We start from the raw sequence: 16,272 nt of genomic DNA on the forward strand, positions 1-16,272 counted from the left end.
TGTCTACCTTTTAGAGGTACCACAAAAACATTTCAGGTCACACGTGATACTTACTAGAATAATATATAATTGCTCCCTTTTGGTCTAATTATAGCTTTATTAAATATAGATACTGTATATCTGTGGTTTGAACTTTTAAGTTGTAGTATGATTTTTATTGTTGTAGTTCTCATTTGAGAATGATTAAATATTGACCTGGTTAAAGTTTATAATTTTTCTAAACAATACATAAATTTAATAACAGGTGATTTGGTTTTTTTTTTTGCTTATAAGTTGAAATTGAAAGATTCTACTAACCCCTTTAGAATTAGAAGACAATACTAGAAAAGATGCTAGACATCTACCTCATGTGTAATGCCACTTTGTAGTCATTAAAACTTAAGATCAAAGTACCACCTTGTACAGATAAACCTTGCAAGCTTAGATAGCTTATTAAATCCTCTCCCTACTTCAGTTTATCATCTATAAAACGTACCTTTCTCTTCAGTATTTGAGCATCAGGGATGAAAATGCCTGTAGCAGTGTCTGGTTTACATAGGCACCCCTTTGTTGTTACTCTTATTTTTCTCTTTTATCTATCTCAACCCCACAGAGAATTTGAGCTCATTCTGGAGCAAACTAATGAAACTGAGATAAATTAGAAAGGAAAACATACAGTCCTGTATACTCCCTAATGTAGAAAATAAAATTGTTTCCAAGATCTTGGTAGCAAAAGCAAAGTAGAAAATCTGTTACAGAGTGTAGATATACTTCTGGATTGATTTGATTTTATAAGATAAAAGCATATTTTTTACATGAATTCTTAGAATACTTTGGATTATAGTGGGAAGGTCCTGAGTACTTCTCCAAATAAATTTAAGTCTTTTTCTTATATTTGTTAAACCATGGTACAAAAATTCTAATCCAGCTGAGAAAGGAAGTTCTTCAGCTGATCATGAAGTAATGGGGTCAGACCAAAAATCTTTTTGTTGGTATAAAATTCATGAGAGGTGATGAATGATTGAGATGATCTGAAAGAATGCACTTGCACGAAGTACATATCATCACAGCACTTATTTTGGCTGTTTGTCCCATTCTATACAAAAATTATATATATACTTCTGCCACAAGAATGCTCACAAAGTAGGAGAGAGCAGAATATAGACATTTAGTGTGGTGCTACTGATACAGTGATGATGTGTGCCTTTAGGGTAATGTGTAAGTGACGCCATGAGCATGCAATAGCTTTTCTGGGGGAGTGGGCAGGATAGCACAGACAAAAGAGTGTTACTATTTTTACTTAGCTGATATTAAAGGAAAGGCTGTGGAGACAGAAGATGGTTTGGTTCTATAGGAGAAGGTTGGGTATTCCACCAGGAAAAATGGCATGAGTAAAAACTTGTATGATAAGATGTGACATTTTCCAAGAACTACACTTCAAATTTACCATAGCAGGATTGCTTGATCATTTGGAGGAATGATTAGATGTGATCTCTAACTCTAGATAGCCAAACTATATTATCTGCATTTTAAGATAAGAGGTGACAAATTTCACCTTAAACATGGGAATGTCCAAAATAGAATGAAATACTTGGAGTCTCTCTGTTCTTGGGAATGATCAATCTGAAATTGTCATCATCTGCCAGAAAAACTAAGCAGCATTCAAACTAACACAATTTTATTTCGTAGATGTCAACAGGTGTAGAAGAGACAGGTTCTCTTATCAAATGAGTATGAGAATGAATAAATTAGTTATTTGTTTAAATGGTGGGTTCTATACTCTTGTAATGTGTAAGTGTAGTACTATGATTATGCAAAAAAGATGGTAAGAGATAACAGACACAAATACAAATCCTTTCTAGAGAGTATATATATTAAATTGCTTAGCATTTGTAAATCTGTATCATCCACATTGGTGATTCCTTAGTGAGAGAGAAATGTATCATGTTTATAGAGATTGCTAATCTTAGAACACAGCTTTCTAATGTCTCAGGTTCACTGATTTTTTGTAGGTGATTTTTAGTAGGTGACAGTTTTAACCTTTACTGGTGACCTTGTTGAGTTTTTTGTATCTCCCAGAACGAATAATGAGGATGAGTAATATTAAAAAAAAACCTCCAATGATGAAAACTCTTTCATCATTGTCATAGTTAAAGGATTATGCCTTGGAAACTGATATTCTCTCATTGACAGCATATTACTACTCTCATTCTTAACACAGTTGATCATCCACCTCTCTTTCCTCAAGACCTTCCTTTTCCAGACACTTCTACTATATTATATGGTATTTTCTCACACCGTTACAAACTCACAACTTTGACCACCCTTGACCCCATTTGCCTACATTCTACCTGTAACTGAAATCCAGCCCTTTCCTGATTGTTCTTTGCCCCAGCAGCATTTTTACAGGAAGGATTCTTTTTTTCCAGTAACTGTAGAACTTTACCATTTAGAGGTGAGGTCTTTGTCCTTATTCTTCCTTGTCCCTTCTAGATGAAGTTTTCTTAAGTCCTTTTCCCTCCTTTGGACAGTTAGCACATTTGGCTGAATCACTTCCTCTTTATGAATCCATCCCTACAGTTTAAGAAAATCATAACCCCCTGGCTCACTTTTCTCATTCATTTATGAGCTTTGATATAGTCCCAGTAGCTCTAGTGTTATGTAAATGATTTATTTAACCTTCTTAGTTCCTTACAATTCTCTTTATGGATACTTTCCTTCTTTCTCTTGTACAGTTGCTATAGATTTTTAAACCCTCTGATGAAGCCAATAGCTGTATTTATTTTCTAGATATTAAGGAGAAAACAGAGTTTACTGTTGAGTAAAATATTTGTATGTGCACACATATGTAATATGTGTATTTATATACATATACATATACGTGTATGGGGGAGAAGGGAGAGAAATTACATATGTTGAAGAAGTTCCCTTCTATTCACAGTTTGTTTCTATCATTAATGTTGAATTTCATCAAATGTTTTTTCTGTATTTCATTGAGATTATATTTTACTCTTTTTTTCATCCTAAAAGTATGGCATATTATATTTTTTTAAGATGTCAAACTTTTTATTTCTTGATTAGCTCTCAATTGTTCATATTACATAATTCTTTCATGTTGTCTGATTCAATTTGGTAATATTTTATTGAGGATTTTTATGTATATGTTCTTGAGAAATACCAGCCTATAGTTTTTTTTGAGATACTTGAAATTTTGGCATCTGAACCACATATAATGAATTGTAAAACGTTTTCTCATACTTTTATTTGGGGGAATTTTGTGAACTATTTTTGCTAACTTTTGTTTGGACCTGGTATTTTCCTTATGGCAAGTTTTTTGATTACTAGTTTAATGTTTGCAGAATTCTGTCTGTGGCTGTTTTATTTTGTTGGTGTATAGTGTTTCCCAATCTTCCGTTACATTGTTCGATCATCTGTCATTTGAAGATGAGGTAGTGGAGGTGTTAGTGGTAGTTCACTATCTTTTAGGAAGATTTGCTAGTGAAAATTCTCCCATCTTTTGTTACCTCTCTTAGTTTCTCCCTATTTTGAAGGTAATTTTTGCCAGATTTAGAATTTTCTTGTAACATTCAATTGTACTTTCTGGTGAGAAATCACCTGATAATTTTGCTGAATACTTTTTCTACATGATGAGTTCCTTTTTCTTGCTGCATAGGATCCTCAGTTTTTCTTTGGATTTTGAAAGGTAAATTCTAATGTGTATAGATGGGTCTCACATTGGCTTATACTTGTAGATTGTTGAGTTTCTTGAGTATGTAAATTAATTTTTTAATAAAATTTGGGGTTTCTGTCATCAGTTCATCAAGTTCATTCTACTCTTCCTTTATCCTTTTTCCTCTTCCTCTCCATCCTCTGGCTCATAATTCTTTCCTTCTCTCAAAAACTTTGAAAGATTGCTAGGTATCAGTGGCTCATGTCTATAATCCTAGAAGGCTGAGATCTGAGGATAAAGGTTCAAAGCCAGCCCGGGCAGGAAGGTCTATGAGACTCTTACCTCTGATTAATTACCCCAAAAGCCAGAAGTGGAGCTGTGGCTCAAGTGATAGAGCATATGTTGGAAATGATCAGTACAACTTGGTGGGGGGTGGGCAGGAAGGCTAGGGGGGAGGAAAAGCATGAGAAAAATAAGGGAAGGGGTAACAAGTTTGATAAGAAATGTACTTATTGACTTATTTATATAACTGTAACCCCTCTCTCTGTACATCACCTTGACAATGAAAAAGAGAGAAAATATATACAGAAACTACAAAAAGAAAGAAAGAAAAAAATACCCCAAAACTCTGGGACAACACCTAGGCCCTGAATTTAAGGCCCAGGACTGGCACACACACACAAAAGCTTTGAAAAGTTAAAAGGAATATGTAAACTACTCAAATAGATCTCCTTTGCAGGATTTGGTGTGAGTTGTGATTTATTGTTTTTGCTTCATAGTCTCATGGGCAGGGAATGAGAATTTCCTCTCCTCTCCCCCACCCCCTTCCAGTTTTGTAACAAGGCCTCACTATATAGTCTAGGCTGACCTCAAGGCTCATCATCCTACTGTTTTACCCTCCTGAATGCTGGCATTACAGGTATGCACTATCACAGCCAGCTTGGATTCAGTTTAAATGGGCAAAAAAATAAGGACTCCCTTTGTGTGCATCCTATTTTTTTCTGGTTGATTTTATTGGCTATACTTACAGAACAGTGTAAACAATATTGGTGTTATGAATATTTCATTATTATTAATACTATTATTACTATTAACCTCAAATAGTTGTCAGGAGGGGGTTCATTCAATTTAACATGTCCATCCATGTGTAATGCATCTTGATGCAGCCTTTGGTAAAATCTGTTTAATTTTTTATTAGGAAAGATGATTTATCAACAATTTAAAAACAAAAGAGTAATAGTTCATCTGTCTCAACTGCTTGCTGAGGCATTTAGGTAATGGTAGTCCAGAGGTGTGTCTAAACTGGGAACTGATATAGGCTAATAAGTGTAGGCATCAGAGTTAACAGGGCTGAAAACAGTGAAAATTTAAGATGACGAGCAATGTTAAAAGCTAAAGAACAAGCAGACACCATGGAAAAATGTTGGCTAGGTATAATTTTTTTAGCTAAAGCCTTATCATCATATTTGTTTTTTCTGGTTCTTAAGAAAGAAGTTTTATTCAACCAATGTATAAGAAAAGGCAGGGTAGAAGTGATACAGACAATAATTCTAATGACAGCTAGAGTTAATTATGCCTTCCAGTGGAAATACATTCAGTGATGGAAGCAGGTATAAATTCAGAAACATTATGATCATGGTAAATTATTTGTAGACTGCTGAAATAATTTCATTATCTTTTTTTTCTGAAATTGTATATCTCTCTTTTTTCCTGCCATTCCAGAGGCTCTCCTTATAGAGAATCTCCTTTGGGTCATTTTGAAAGCTATGGAGGGACCCCCTTTTTTCAGTCCCAGAAGATGTTTGTAGATGTGCCAGAAAATACAGTGATACTGGATGAGATGACCCTTCGGCACATGGTCCAAGACTGTACGGCTGTGAAAACTCAATTACTGAAACTGAAGCGTCTGCTACATCAGGTGAGTACATATTAAACATTTACAGCTCTAATATACTAAGCTGTAAAAGGGATCATCTTCCTTTCAACATAAAGTTATTTGGGTTTCTGACATCTGTTTAGATGTGTATAGAAATAATGCCTATACATAGCACACACTAAAAACCCTGTAGTATATGTCTAGGATAAGCAGAAAGGGTCAAAAGCAATGTACATATGACCAGATAAGATGATGTTAAGCTAAATGAACCCCAAGATAGGGACACAAGTGGTTTTTTCTTTCTTGCTATTGTTCCTAAGGTATTTATAATGTACCATGTGATTTTTTTAAATACTGTACAGAGGGTTACAGTTATATGAGCAAGGTAATGAGTACATTTCCTAACAAGCATTGTTACCTCCTTTGTTTTTCCCTTACCTTCTCTTCCCTCCCACCTCCACTACTACACTACCCCCCCCACACCTAAATTGTAAAGTTCATTTTCAACATAGTGTCTTGTACATCTCTTTGTTAAAATGGGTCAACATGTATCCCTAATTAAGCATTTTGTTTTTTCCCTTCCCGTCCCCAAGCTAGAGAAGTGTATATACAAGATGCAGGGCACCGACATCAAATACAGTGATGTTAGGGTTATACCGTGGGAGAGGAACATACAAAGAAGCAACAAAAAAAATCACATGGTACATTATAAATATGTTAGAAACAATAGCAAGAAAGAAAAAAAAACACTTGTGAACACTGTGTAAACAGAAGTATACTCATTATCTGTCTCTTGTTAGTGTAACCTCTCTGTATATCACTTTTACAATATTTTTTTTAAAAAATTGACTTCAGCAATCATCCCAAATTGCCTAGTGTCAAACTTAACTCAAGTCAAAATATACTTGGAGCAAAACACAATGACCTCACCAAACACACATTTTCCTAGCAGGCCCCCAAGTTGTATATTTATTAATTGTATATACAATCCAAAATCCTAAAAATATCTTCCAGATCAATGGTTAGTAGTCATCAAACTGAAAGAATAAGAAATAATCCCTCAGATATGTATGAACAGCAGAAAACTCTGTTAGCTTTGGTATTTTGGACAATGAGAGAGGCCACAAACTCGGTGAAATGGCACATGGATAAGGATGGAAAGAATAACATATCTTCGCAATAAACAGTGTTGGTGGCATATGATTTTTTTTGTTGCTTAGTATGTTCCTCCCCTGTGGTATAACCTGTTTTCACTGTATTTGTCGGTGCCCTGCATCTTGTATATACACTTCTCTAGCTTGGGGAGGGGAAGGGAAAAAACAAAATGCTTAAATAGGGATACAGGTTGACCCACTGTAACAATGAGATGTACAAGACACTATGTTGAAAAATGAACTTTACAATTTAGTCGAGGAGAGGGGGTGGCGGGGGGAGGAGGTGTCTAGTGTAGTTGTGGAGGTGAGAGGGAAGGGAGGGTAGGGGAAAAACAAAGGAGGAGGTAACTGCTTGATAGGAAATGTACTCATTACCTTGCTCATGTAACTGTAACCCCTCTGTACAGTATTTTTTAAATTAAAGTATCAAAAATTGTTGAAGAGAAAAATGTGAGTTTTTCATGCTGGTCTGAACTCAGAACACAGCATCAACATTTTTATGACTGTTTGCTATTTGGTAAGCCATTCTTTTTGTTTTATTTCTTCATTTTTCTTTTTTCTTTTCTATTTCTTTTTGCTGGTCCTGGGATTTGAACTCGTGGCTTAGGTGCTATCCTAAGTCTGTCTGTGCTTAAGGCTAGTGCTCTACAACTTGAGCCACAGTGCCACTTCAGGCTTTTTCTGAGTAACTTTCCTGCTCGGGGTAGTTTCGAACTCTGATACTCAGATCTCAGCTTCTTGAGTAGCTAGGATTACAGGTGTGAGCCACCAGTGCCTAGCTTCACTTCTTCATTTTAACCTAACTTGTAAGTTTGTGGAGCAAATGAGAAATTGTAGCAACCTAGTACCAGAAACACTGGGCATTCTGGGATCAGTAGTTGTTACTATAATTTCAGGTAAGTAGGAAACAAGAGCAGTTTGTACTTAGTCACATAATTTAATTTTTGTTCTAGATCTTCAAGTTCGATCTTTTCCAATTTTTTTTATCTGTTGAGAAGATCTCCATTGATGGTAGTGATGGTCTTTATCTGAAGTCATGGGTTGAACTCTATGGTAGAACTTGGTTTTTGATTCAAGAATACATTGTTTAAGCGTTTAGTATTTTCACATGAGCTCAGATGCACAGCTTGTAACCAAGGAATAAAATATTAATTTTGAGGGCTGGGAAGGTAGCTCAGTGGTAGAGCGCTTGCCTTGCATGCCTGAGGCCCTGGGTTCGATTCCTCAGCACCACATAAGCAAAAAGAAAAAAGCCGGAAGTGGCGCTGTGGCTCAACTGGTAGAGTGCTAGCCTTGAGCTGAAGAGCTGAGGGACTGCGCCCAGGCCCAGAGTTCAGGCCCCACGACCGGACCCAAAAAAAAAAAAAAATTAATTTTAAATTGTGGCTACCTTTGTATTTGGTTCTAAATCAATATTTGTATTTTATGTAGTAGCCCAAACTTAAACCTATAGTTGATAAAGGACACTGACTTCTCTCTGTTCAGTTTTCTTTCCAGGTCACCTTGCTAAGGGTTGTATATTTTAGTTCATATATGAGCAAAGACTTCATCTTAGAATTCCTGGTGGCCATCAAATTAGACGAATGGAATCTGCTCATTTAAGACTAGCTTAAATAAGGCTCCTCCTACTATAAGTGTGAGTGCAAATATTCTGTTAGTTGGGTAAATTGTTTTATATTATTTGCTTAGGATTTTTCCATATTCTGTGTATTACATTCTGGCCTACTTGATATATATGATATTTGACCACCTTTTGAAAAATACGCTATATGCTCAGTCTGGGAGCAAGAAAGTAGATGATCATTTTTGGATCTGGGTTTTAGGAATCCTCTCAAGGCATAAGTAGATTTCATGACTGAAATACCCAGACAGGGAGCTTACAGTTTAGCTTATTATAATCAAGAGATATTTGTTTTATAATATTTCTCTGTTTGATGGTCTGGGGTGACTTTCTGATCAGGAGCTTCAGTATCAAAGGAAGTAGGAGGTAAGAAAGGATGAGAAATACCTAAAAGATGTTAAATAGCTGGTGTGAGCCAGATACTGTATGTTCTGCTGAGTATATTGCTGTAAGTCACAAAATATGATTAAATATTAGTTAATAAGACTAGGCCACCTCTAATAATGAGAGAAAACATAACTGGTTAGATATGGGTGAATTGATGATGACCAGCACTACAGAAATCTTTTTTAAAAATATTTTTTATAGCTCTGTGAATCTCTTAATTTTCTTTTTTTGTCATTCTGACCTCTGAAATTTCAGGTAGGACCCACTGAACAAACTGACTTTGTATTTTGTTTATACAGTGAGAACAAAATTGTGATGAAAAAAAATCACAGTTCCTTTTCAGGATTTCTTTCAGGTTTCCCAAATGCTAATAGAAGTTAAATACTGAAAGACTCCAATATTTTATGTAAATCTTCTTTTAGTAGTTTTCTCTTTTTAACTTCACTATATTAAGAAAGTTCAATGTGAGTCATACATAGTTTAATAAGATTTAGTAAACCTAGTGGGCGGTGTGACTCATATTCTGTGATCTTAGCTGCTCAGGAGGCTGAGATCAGGAGGCCAGCCTTCTCAAAGAAAGTTTGTATGACTACATCTCAAAGAGGATGCTAGGCATAATAACATACACCTGTGATCCTAGCTACATTAACAAAGCATAGAATAGGTTGGCCTAGGCAAGAAAAACAAGACCTTACTTGAAAAATAAGCAAACAGAAGAGTTGCTACCACCTATGTCAGTCCTTTTTCTGAACAATATGTGGTCCATAGCTTCTTTAGAGCTGTTTCCAGGAGCTTATTTTTGCCAGAGTTGATGCCAGTCAGAGTTGATGCCAGTGGGGATACCTATTAAGTGAAGTAATTTTCTTCCTGAGGGTGATGATAATTTCTCCATAGTAAAATTTGCTAACTTGCTTAGGAAAAAAAATAAGGCCTGGAATGTATTACATAATGTGGTATGCAGACACTGGCATTACTAGATACTAAAACCATTTTGCAAAGTAGTTATGCCTACCTACTTTTTACCTCTTTCATTTCTTGTTTGTTTGTTTGTTTGTTTTTTTGGTCAGTCATGGGGCTTGAACTCTGGGCCTGAGCGCTGTCCCTCAGCTCTTCAGTTCAAGGCTAGTGCTCTACCACTTGAGCCACAGCACCACTTCCAGTTTTCTGGTGGTTTATTGGAGATAAAGAGTTTCACAGTTTTTCCTGCCTGGGTTGGCTTTGAACCGCGATCCTATGATATCAGCCTCCTGAGTAGCTAGAATTTCAGGCGTGAGCCACTGGTGCCTGGCTTACCTCTTTCATTTCTTTTCACTACTTTCCCTGTTTGCTTTTATTGTATTGCCACATCTGTTTGACCTTGGAGTAGCAAAGAAAAATCTAAGATACAGTAATGGAAAAAGATGATGACAATTCTTTTTGACGTTGTATTGAGGTTTCCATAGTATTTGATCCCTGTGATTCTTTCTCTATGAACTTGATGCTTGTTTTGGGATTGAAAATAAAGGAGTACGTAATAGTGTTTATGAACTGGCAAAAGTGATATATAGTTATTGTGTTTTATTATTCCCTCTCCAGTTTTGAGAATTAAACCAGTATTTTTTCCTTCACATAGTTGAATTTTTTTCCCTGTGTGTGTGCACACACATTTGTATGTGCAGAGAGAGAGGTTTGCCCATGTATGTACACATAGATGAAGAGAATATTGAAAGCAGTGGCATCCTGCATGAGTGCTCTGAGTTAAGGAGTGACTGCCACTTGGGGACAGATAGTATAGAAAAGGCAGGGCTCCCATAATCCTTTATGTCCACACTTTTCTCATCACTTCAGAACAACAACAAAAAAAGCACCATAGATTTTGCATGAAAAGAATATAGACAGCCTAAGAGTTTGGTAGCATGAATAATAAGCAGCTTTGTACTCTATCCAGGTTAAGTAATGAGACATTAACTAGCTTTCTTGTGTGCCACTTCCTGATTAGAATGTTTTCCTTCTTTTAGCATCTAGAATTTTCTTCAAGTTTTATAATCTATGTTTACAGCTGTATGAATATTTTGTTTTGCCTCTTTTTTTTAAAAAAAAAAACTTTGAAAAAGTGAAATGGTATGCATTTCTCGGTGACTTCCCATGTTTTTAAAGACTCGGCCATGTTTCTGTTTAGCTCTATTTTGTTTACTATTATTTCTGTTTCGGTTCCTTTCTGCAGATTAACCATACTATTTCTTTCCATTTTAGTCACTGCTTATTTTGTTTCCAGTTGTTCTTTCTCTGACAAATACTGTTGCTAAGAACATTTTCCTGGTACACATATAAAAACGCTCCTCTGGAGTATCTAATTAGAAGTGGAATTTCTTTGTCACGAGGCACAGAAACATTCTGCTCTATAAATACCAAACTGTTTTCCAAAGTTTTGTCTTTTTTCCACCCCCATTGAATAGTAGACGCTATTTCCCATTGTCCCATATCTGTGCAAACGTGATATTACCTAATTTCTTAATTTTTTTCACATGGATAAAAAATAGTTATATTTAATTTTTGTTTTAATTTGCATTTTTCCTATTACTAATAAAGTTGAATATCATTGAATATTTATTGGATTTTGTTTCCTCATTGTGTCATTGTGTGAAATTCGGTTTTCTTTGTATATTCTCAGTGTTTATATGTATTGTTTATATGTATTGTAAATATTTCACTCAATTCTGTGAAGAATTGGTATCCTTTCACTTTTTGCTGTCCTTCAGTGAACAGCAATTTTAAATCTTATGTTGCTAAATTTTTTTTTATGGCTTGTGCTTTTAGAAAAACCTTTTTAACAAGCATCATTTTTTGCTCTGTGGCCATGAAAATGTATTCGCCTGTTTCTTAAAAAGAAGTTTTTCTTTGTTTTTCACAGTTAAATCTCAAGAAACTTGGAATTGATTTTGTTATATACAAGGTATGATTAGAGATTGTTTCATTCAGTTCCATCTAGATTGTTAGTGGGTTCAGGACAAACATATTGAGTCTTTTTTCTCCTCTGGTAAGCAAGCAGTGACTGCTTGTGCTTTTATAAAACAAAAAATTAGCTGTCTATATATGATGATACTATTCCAATTCCAAATTCTACAGCTTAACTGTTGCTTAGTATTTTTATCATCATGGTTCTTATTTTACTCATCTTCACATATACTTTATCTTCTTTTTTCTTTTTTTGTAAGTCCTAGGGACTGAACTCAGGGCTTGGGCACTGTTCCTGAGCTTCTTTTTGCTCAAGGCTAGCACTCTACCACTTTGAGCCACAGCACCACTTTTGGCTTTTTCTGTTTATGTGGTATTGAGGAATAGAACACAGAGCTTCATACGTACTAGGCAAGCACTCTACCACTAAGCCACATTCCCAGCCTCAAATGTATTTTAATTTATATATTTTTCTTTTCCTTCCCCTCTGTCTCTCTGCGTTCCCTTTTATGTATTCTGTGACATTTTTGTGAAATATTAGAATCATTTTGTTGAATCCTATGAAAAATTCTGGGGATCTTGGTGGACATATATATTTCTACCATGGCAGTTACCCTTTCTGTGTTCTTTCTATTTTCAGCCCACTAGGTTTTGATAGATTGTGCTGGGCTATGCATGTTTCAGAGAACCCACTTAGATTAAGAGTTGCATGCATGGCCACCCACCTTCTTCACACCAGACTGTGGCCTCCCAACCTTAATGGAAGCCTACTTACTTTGATTGGTACCACTTGCTGGTCTATGACCATACATGCACATCTCCCTAACCCCCTTTTCTCTCACCCAGCCCTGAGCTCTATACTTGTAACCCTTGGGAAGAAGATGTAAAGCCTGTAGGAATGGTTATACAGAGTCAGATTTGTTCAAATTAAACTTTTAGGTTTGAAAAACAATAAATTTATACAGAAGAAATTTATAAGCACTGTTTACTTAGAATATTATGAAGTGTTTTTTCCCCCACATATAAACAACATTCTAGTCTATTTTTGAATGCTTGGTGGATTGGTTTTCACTTGTTCTAAAGCCAGTCTGTTAGGATCACCTTATGAAACATTTGTTGAAAACCAGGCTTTGTTTGCCTCTATTTTTTAAGTCCTCACAAATGTAGGTTGAAGTTTTACATTCTAAATCATAGGTGATGACAGTATTATTTTAAACTTGTTCTTAAAGCACATTCTAGATAGTGTGCAGTATGATGGTTCATTCATGTATCATTTTATTATGTTTGAAAAACCATGTGAAAACTCTCTTCTTCCTCTGCTGCTTTTCCTAGCGTGCCTCATGTGATTGTGTTGTAGCATGTCTGAACACAAGGCAGCTTTGTTGACATCACTGATGATGCTTGTTAGCAAGGATTGGTCAGTGCTGCCAGATGTTATCAATCACTTCAAGCATCCATGTCCATTGCAGCTGCTCTAGAACTCATAGGCCGACCCCAGTTTTTGCAAACTCATGGAAGAACCACCTGGGTAAGATGGAGTATCAGGGCTTTCAACAAACTAATAGGTGGAAGAGTTATATAATATTAGTGCCAAGAGTTTATGCTAAGAGAAGGAAACTGGAAGATCAATTGCTAACAGAAGTTCTCTAAGAAGGAACTTAATAAAAACTTTAATAAAATGCTGATAAATTTTGACGATGTTGCTCAGTAGTAGAACTCTTATTTAATGTGATAATGGCCCTGGGTTCAACTCTAGACACTGCAAAAACTTCCATACAAACCAAACAAAAACACCTGATTTATTTTGTTAAAATGCTAATGGCATTCTAATTGCACTTAAAAGTCAAATATCCTGACTAAACCCCATAGAAATTGCCTACACTTTACCTAGTAAAGCAGCCCAGAATACTGGACAGTCAATTAACTATGAGTTACTTATGCTTTGCTTATGTTTCTCCAGTTGGTGTGTTCTGTGGTCTTCCTCCTCCTCCTCCTCCTCTTCCTTCTCTTCCTTTTCCTCTTCCTCCTCAGTAGTAGTAGTAGTAGCTGTAGTAGTACTGGATTTGAACTCACCCTTGTACTTGCTTGCTAGGCAGACATTCTATCACTGAATCATTCCTCTAGTCCTGTTATTACTGGTTATTTTTGTGATAGAGTCTTGTTTCCTTCCCAGATGCATGCTATACATCAGTCTACCTATTTTATGCTTTCCACTATAGCTGGGATGAAAGACACATGTCTTTGTACCCACTTCCACTGAGATAGTCTTGGGCTTTTCTAACTGGGAGGGCCTGGAACCTCAGACTTACTAACCTCAGTTTCCCATGTTGTTAGGATTATAAGTGTGAGCCATCAGTACCTGGCTTATTCTGTGTATTTCTTAAATGTGTTTGCATGGAGTATTTAAGGCAGTGCATATCTCTGCTCAGTAAATGTTAGCTCTTTGGGATGTATAGTTTGAAGTATGAAAAATGCATGCTTTTGTGGTTTTGTCTTTACAGCATGTGAAATTATATCTAGACCTTTTCTACTCCTTTGATCCATGTCCTTGCCAACAACATTCTCATGATTACTCGAGTTTTAGGGCAAATCTTGAAGTAGTGTGATTTCCATTTCTCCTAAGAGTTTTACAGAGCTTTAAATTCTGAAGGATTTTGCCAATGAAACATCTGTCCCAAGATATATCTTTCATGGATGATTGTATGCTATGAATTCAGTTTCATTACTAGTTACAGATTTACACGACTATCTTTTTCATGTTGGTAAGCTTTAATAATTTGTGGGGTTTGAATATTTTTTTTCATTTTCTATAATTTATAAAATTTGTGGATGTACAGTTTTTCATAGTATCATTACTTTATTTACTCTCATCTGAAACATCTGTAATGATATTTCTGCTGACATTTCTGATATGGGTCTTGATTTGGACCTTTTGCAAACATTTTAGCAGTTTCTAAAGAACATGGTTTTGTTTCATTGATCTGAGTTTTTTTTTTTCTGTTAATTTTTGCTCATTGTAATTCTTCCGCGTACTTGTTCTAAATATTTTTTTTGTTTTTTTTTGTTTTTGGGTTCGGTCGTGGGGCCTGAACTCTGGGCCTGGGTGCTGTCCCTCAGCTCTTCAGCTCAAGGCTAGCGCTCTACCACTTGAGCCACAGCACCACTTCCGGCTTTTTTCTTTTTTCTTATGTGGTGCTGAGGAATCAAACCCAGGACCTCAGGCATGCAAGGCAAGCGCTCTACCACTGAGCCACCTTCCCAGCCCTCTAAATATGTTTTGTTCCACTTACTGCTAATACTTTAATGTTCATGTATTAACATGAACATTTCATGCCATAGGTATACTTCTATATACTACATTAGTTTAATTCTATAAAATTTGGTGTTGGTTGTCTTTTACTTCAATTCAAAGATTGTCTTATTTATTTGTGATTTTTTTTCTTTAGACCCATGAATGACTCAGAAGTCTGTTGTTTACATCCCAGTAAACAACAGATTTCTGATCTGTACAACAGATTATTCAAATGAGATTATCCTGTTTCTTGTCAGATTTACTATGTTCAGAGAGCATAGTCTATGTACTTTCAGTTCCTTTAAATTGAGCTTCTCAAGAATGTAGGTTTTTCTTGAACATTTTTTTCTATCCCATGTTCTTTCTTCTATGACTTAAATGACAAGAATGTTAGATCTTTTGTACTTGTCCCCATAGATTCTTGATCAGGCTCTTTTTTTCCCTCTACTTTGTTCAGATTAAATCATTTCTCTCTCTCCCCAGTTTTGCACATACTGGACAAACTGCCTACCCTTAACTTTGATAATTTTCCCTTGGTTTCTGCCAACTCTCATGTTGATATTTAGCCCTTCAAGTTACATTTTAAAATTTCATTTGTTAATTTTTTCACTCCTAAAATTTCCAGTTATTTTTACTTTATATATCCTGATTCTTTGCTGAAATGTTCTCTTCTATTCACTTTGAGTTTACCCTACTTTTTTTTTGATGATAGCTTTATTGATGTTTCTTCTAGTTAATTCTAACTTGTTAGCTACTTTTGTACTGGTGTCTGTGTGAATTGAGATTTTTCCCCCCTTGTTAAGGTAATTTTGGACTGTGTCTTAGCTATTTGTGAACATTGTACTGTGAGATTCATAATCCTATTAAAATCCTTTGGAGAATTTTTTTTTTCCTTTAAAGCTGGCAAACAATCTGGTTGGAGTCAGGCTTCAAGTTCCAGCTAGTCAATTTCGGATTGTGGTTTTAATGTCAGTTCTGTTTTCAAAGCCTCTACCCTGCTCTGCTGATCTATTCTGAGTAAACACCCGAGGCTGGATTGGAGGCTAGTGGTCTTAGTTTGTTTTATTTTTCAGCCTTTGATAAGCTATTTAGGATCAAATGTTAGGAAGTTCTGCTCAGGGAGGAACCTAGGGATTCACATGTAAATTAGGGGAGTGTCTTTTGTGATTTCCTGGCAATTGGCAGTTTCTGTGGTTTTGGCTGAGCTCTTTTTCTTCCACACTGAAAACTGATGTTTTATTTTTCTTTGCCTGCTGTACACTTCCCACAATTGCACCCACATCAATTGAAAAACCATATGTGCTTACGTTTGCTCCCAATCCTTTGGGTTCCTGCTTTGCAGTGAGCAAGAAGGTATTT

At 35.8% G+C, this 16,272-nt stretch overlaps 1 protein-coding gene across 7 annotated transcripts in view; it reads left to right on the forward strand.

Annotated features, from left to right (window-relative positions):
• Positions 1-16,272, forward strand: part of Ccser2 (coiled-coil serine rich protein 2) — a 129,706-nt gene that overhangs the window by 74,932 nt on the left and 38,502 nt on the right. For all 7 annotated transcript variants that reach the window (XM_070020750.1, XM_070020751.1, XM_070020752.1 and 4 more), the window contains one exon: positions 5,372-5,567. In XM_070020750.1, coding sequence (XP_069876851.1) covers positions 5,372-5,567 — 196 coding nt within the window. The remainder of the gene's footprint in view (positions 1-5,371; positions 5,568-16,272) is intronic.

This window comes from Dipodomys merriami, unplaced genomic scaffold (assembly GCF_024711535.1).
Source record: "Dipodomys merriami isolate MVZ:Mamm:240054 unplaced genomic scaffold, mDipMer1.0.p SCAF_14, whole genome shotgun sequence".
Classification (NCBI taxonomy): Eukaryota; Metazoa; Chordata; class Mammalia; order Rodentia; family Heteromyidae; genus Dipodomys; species Dipodomys merriami.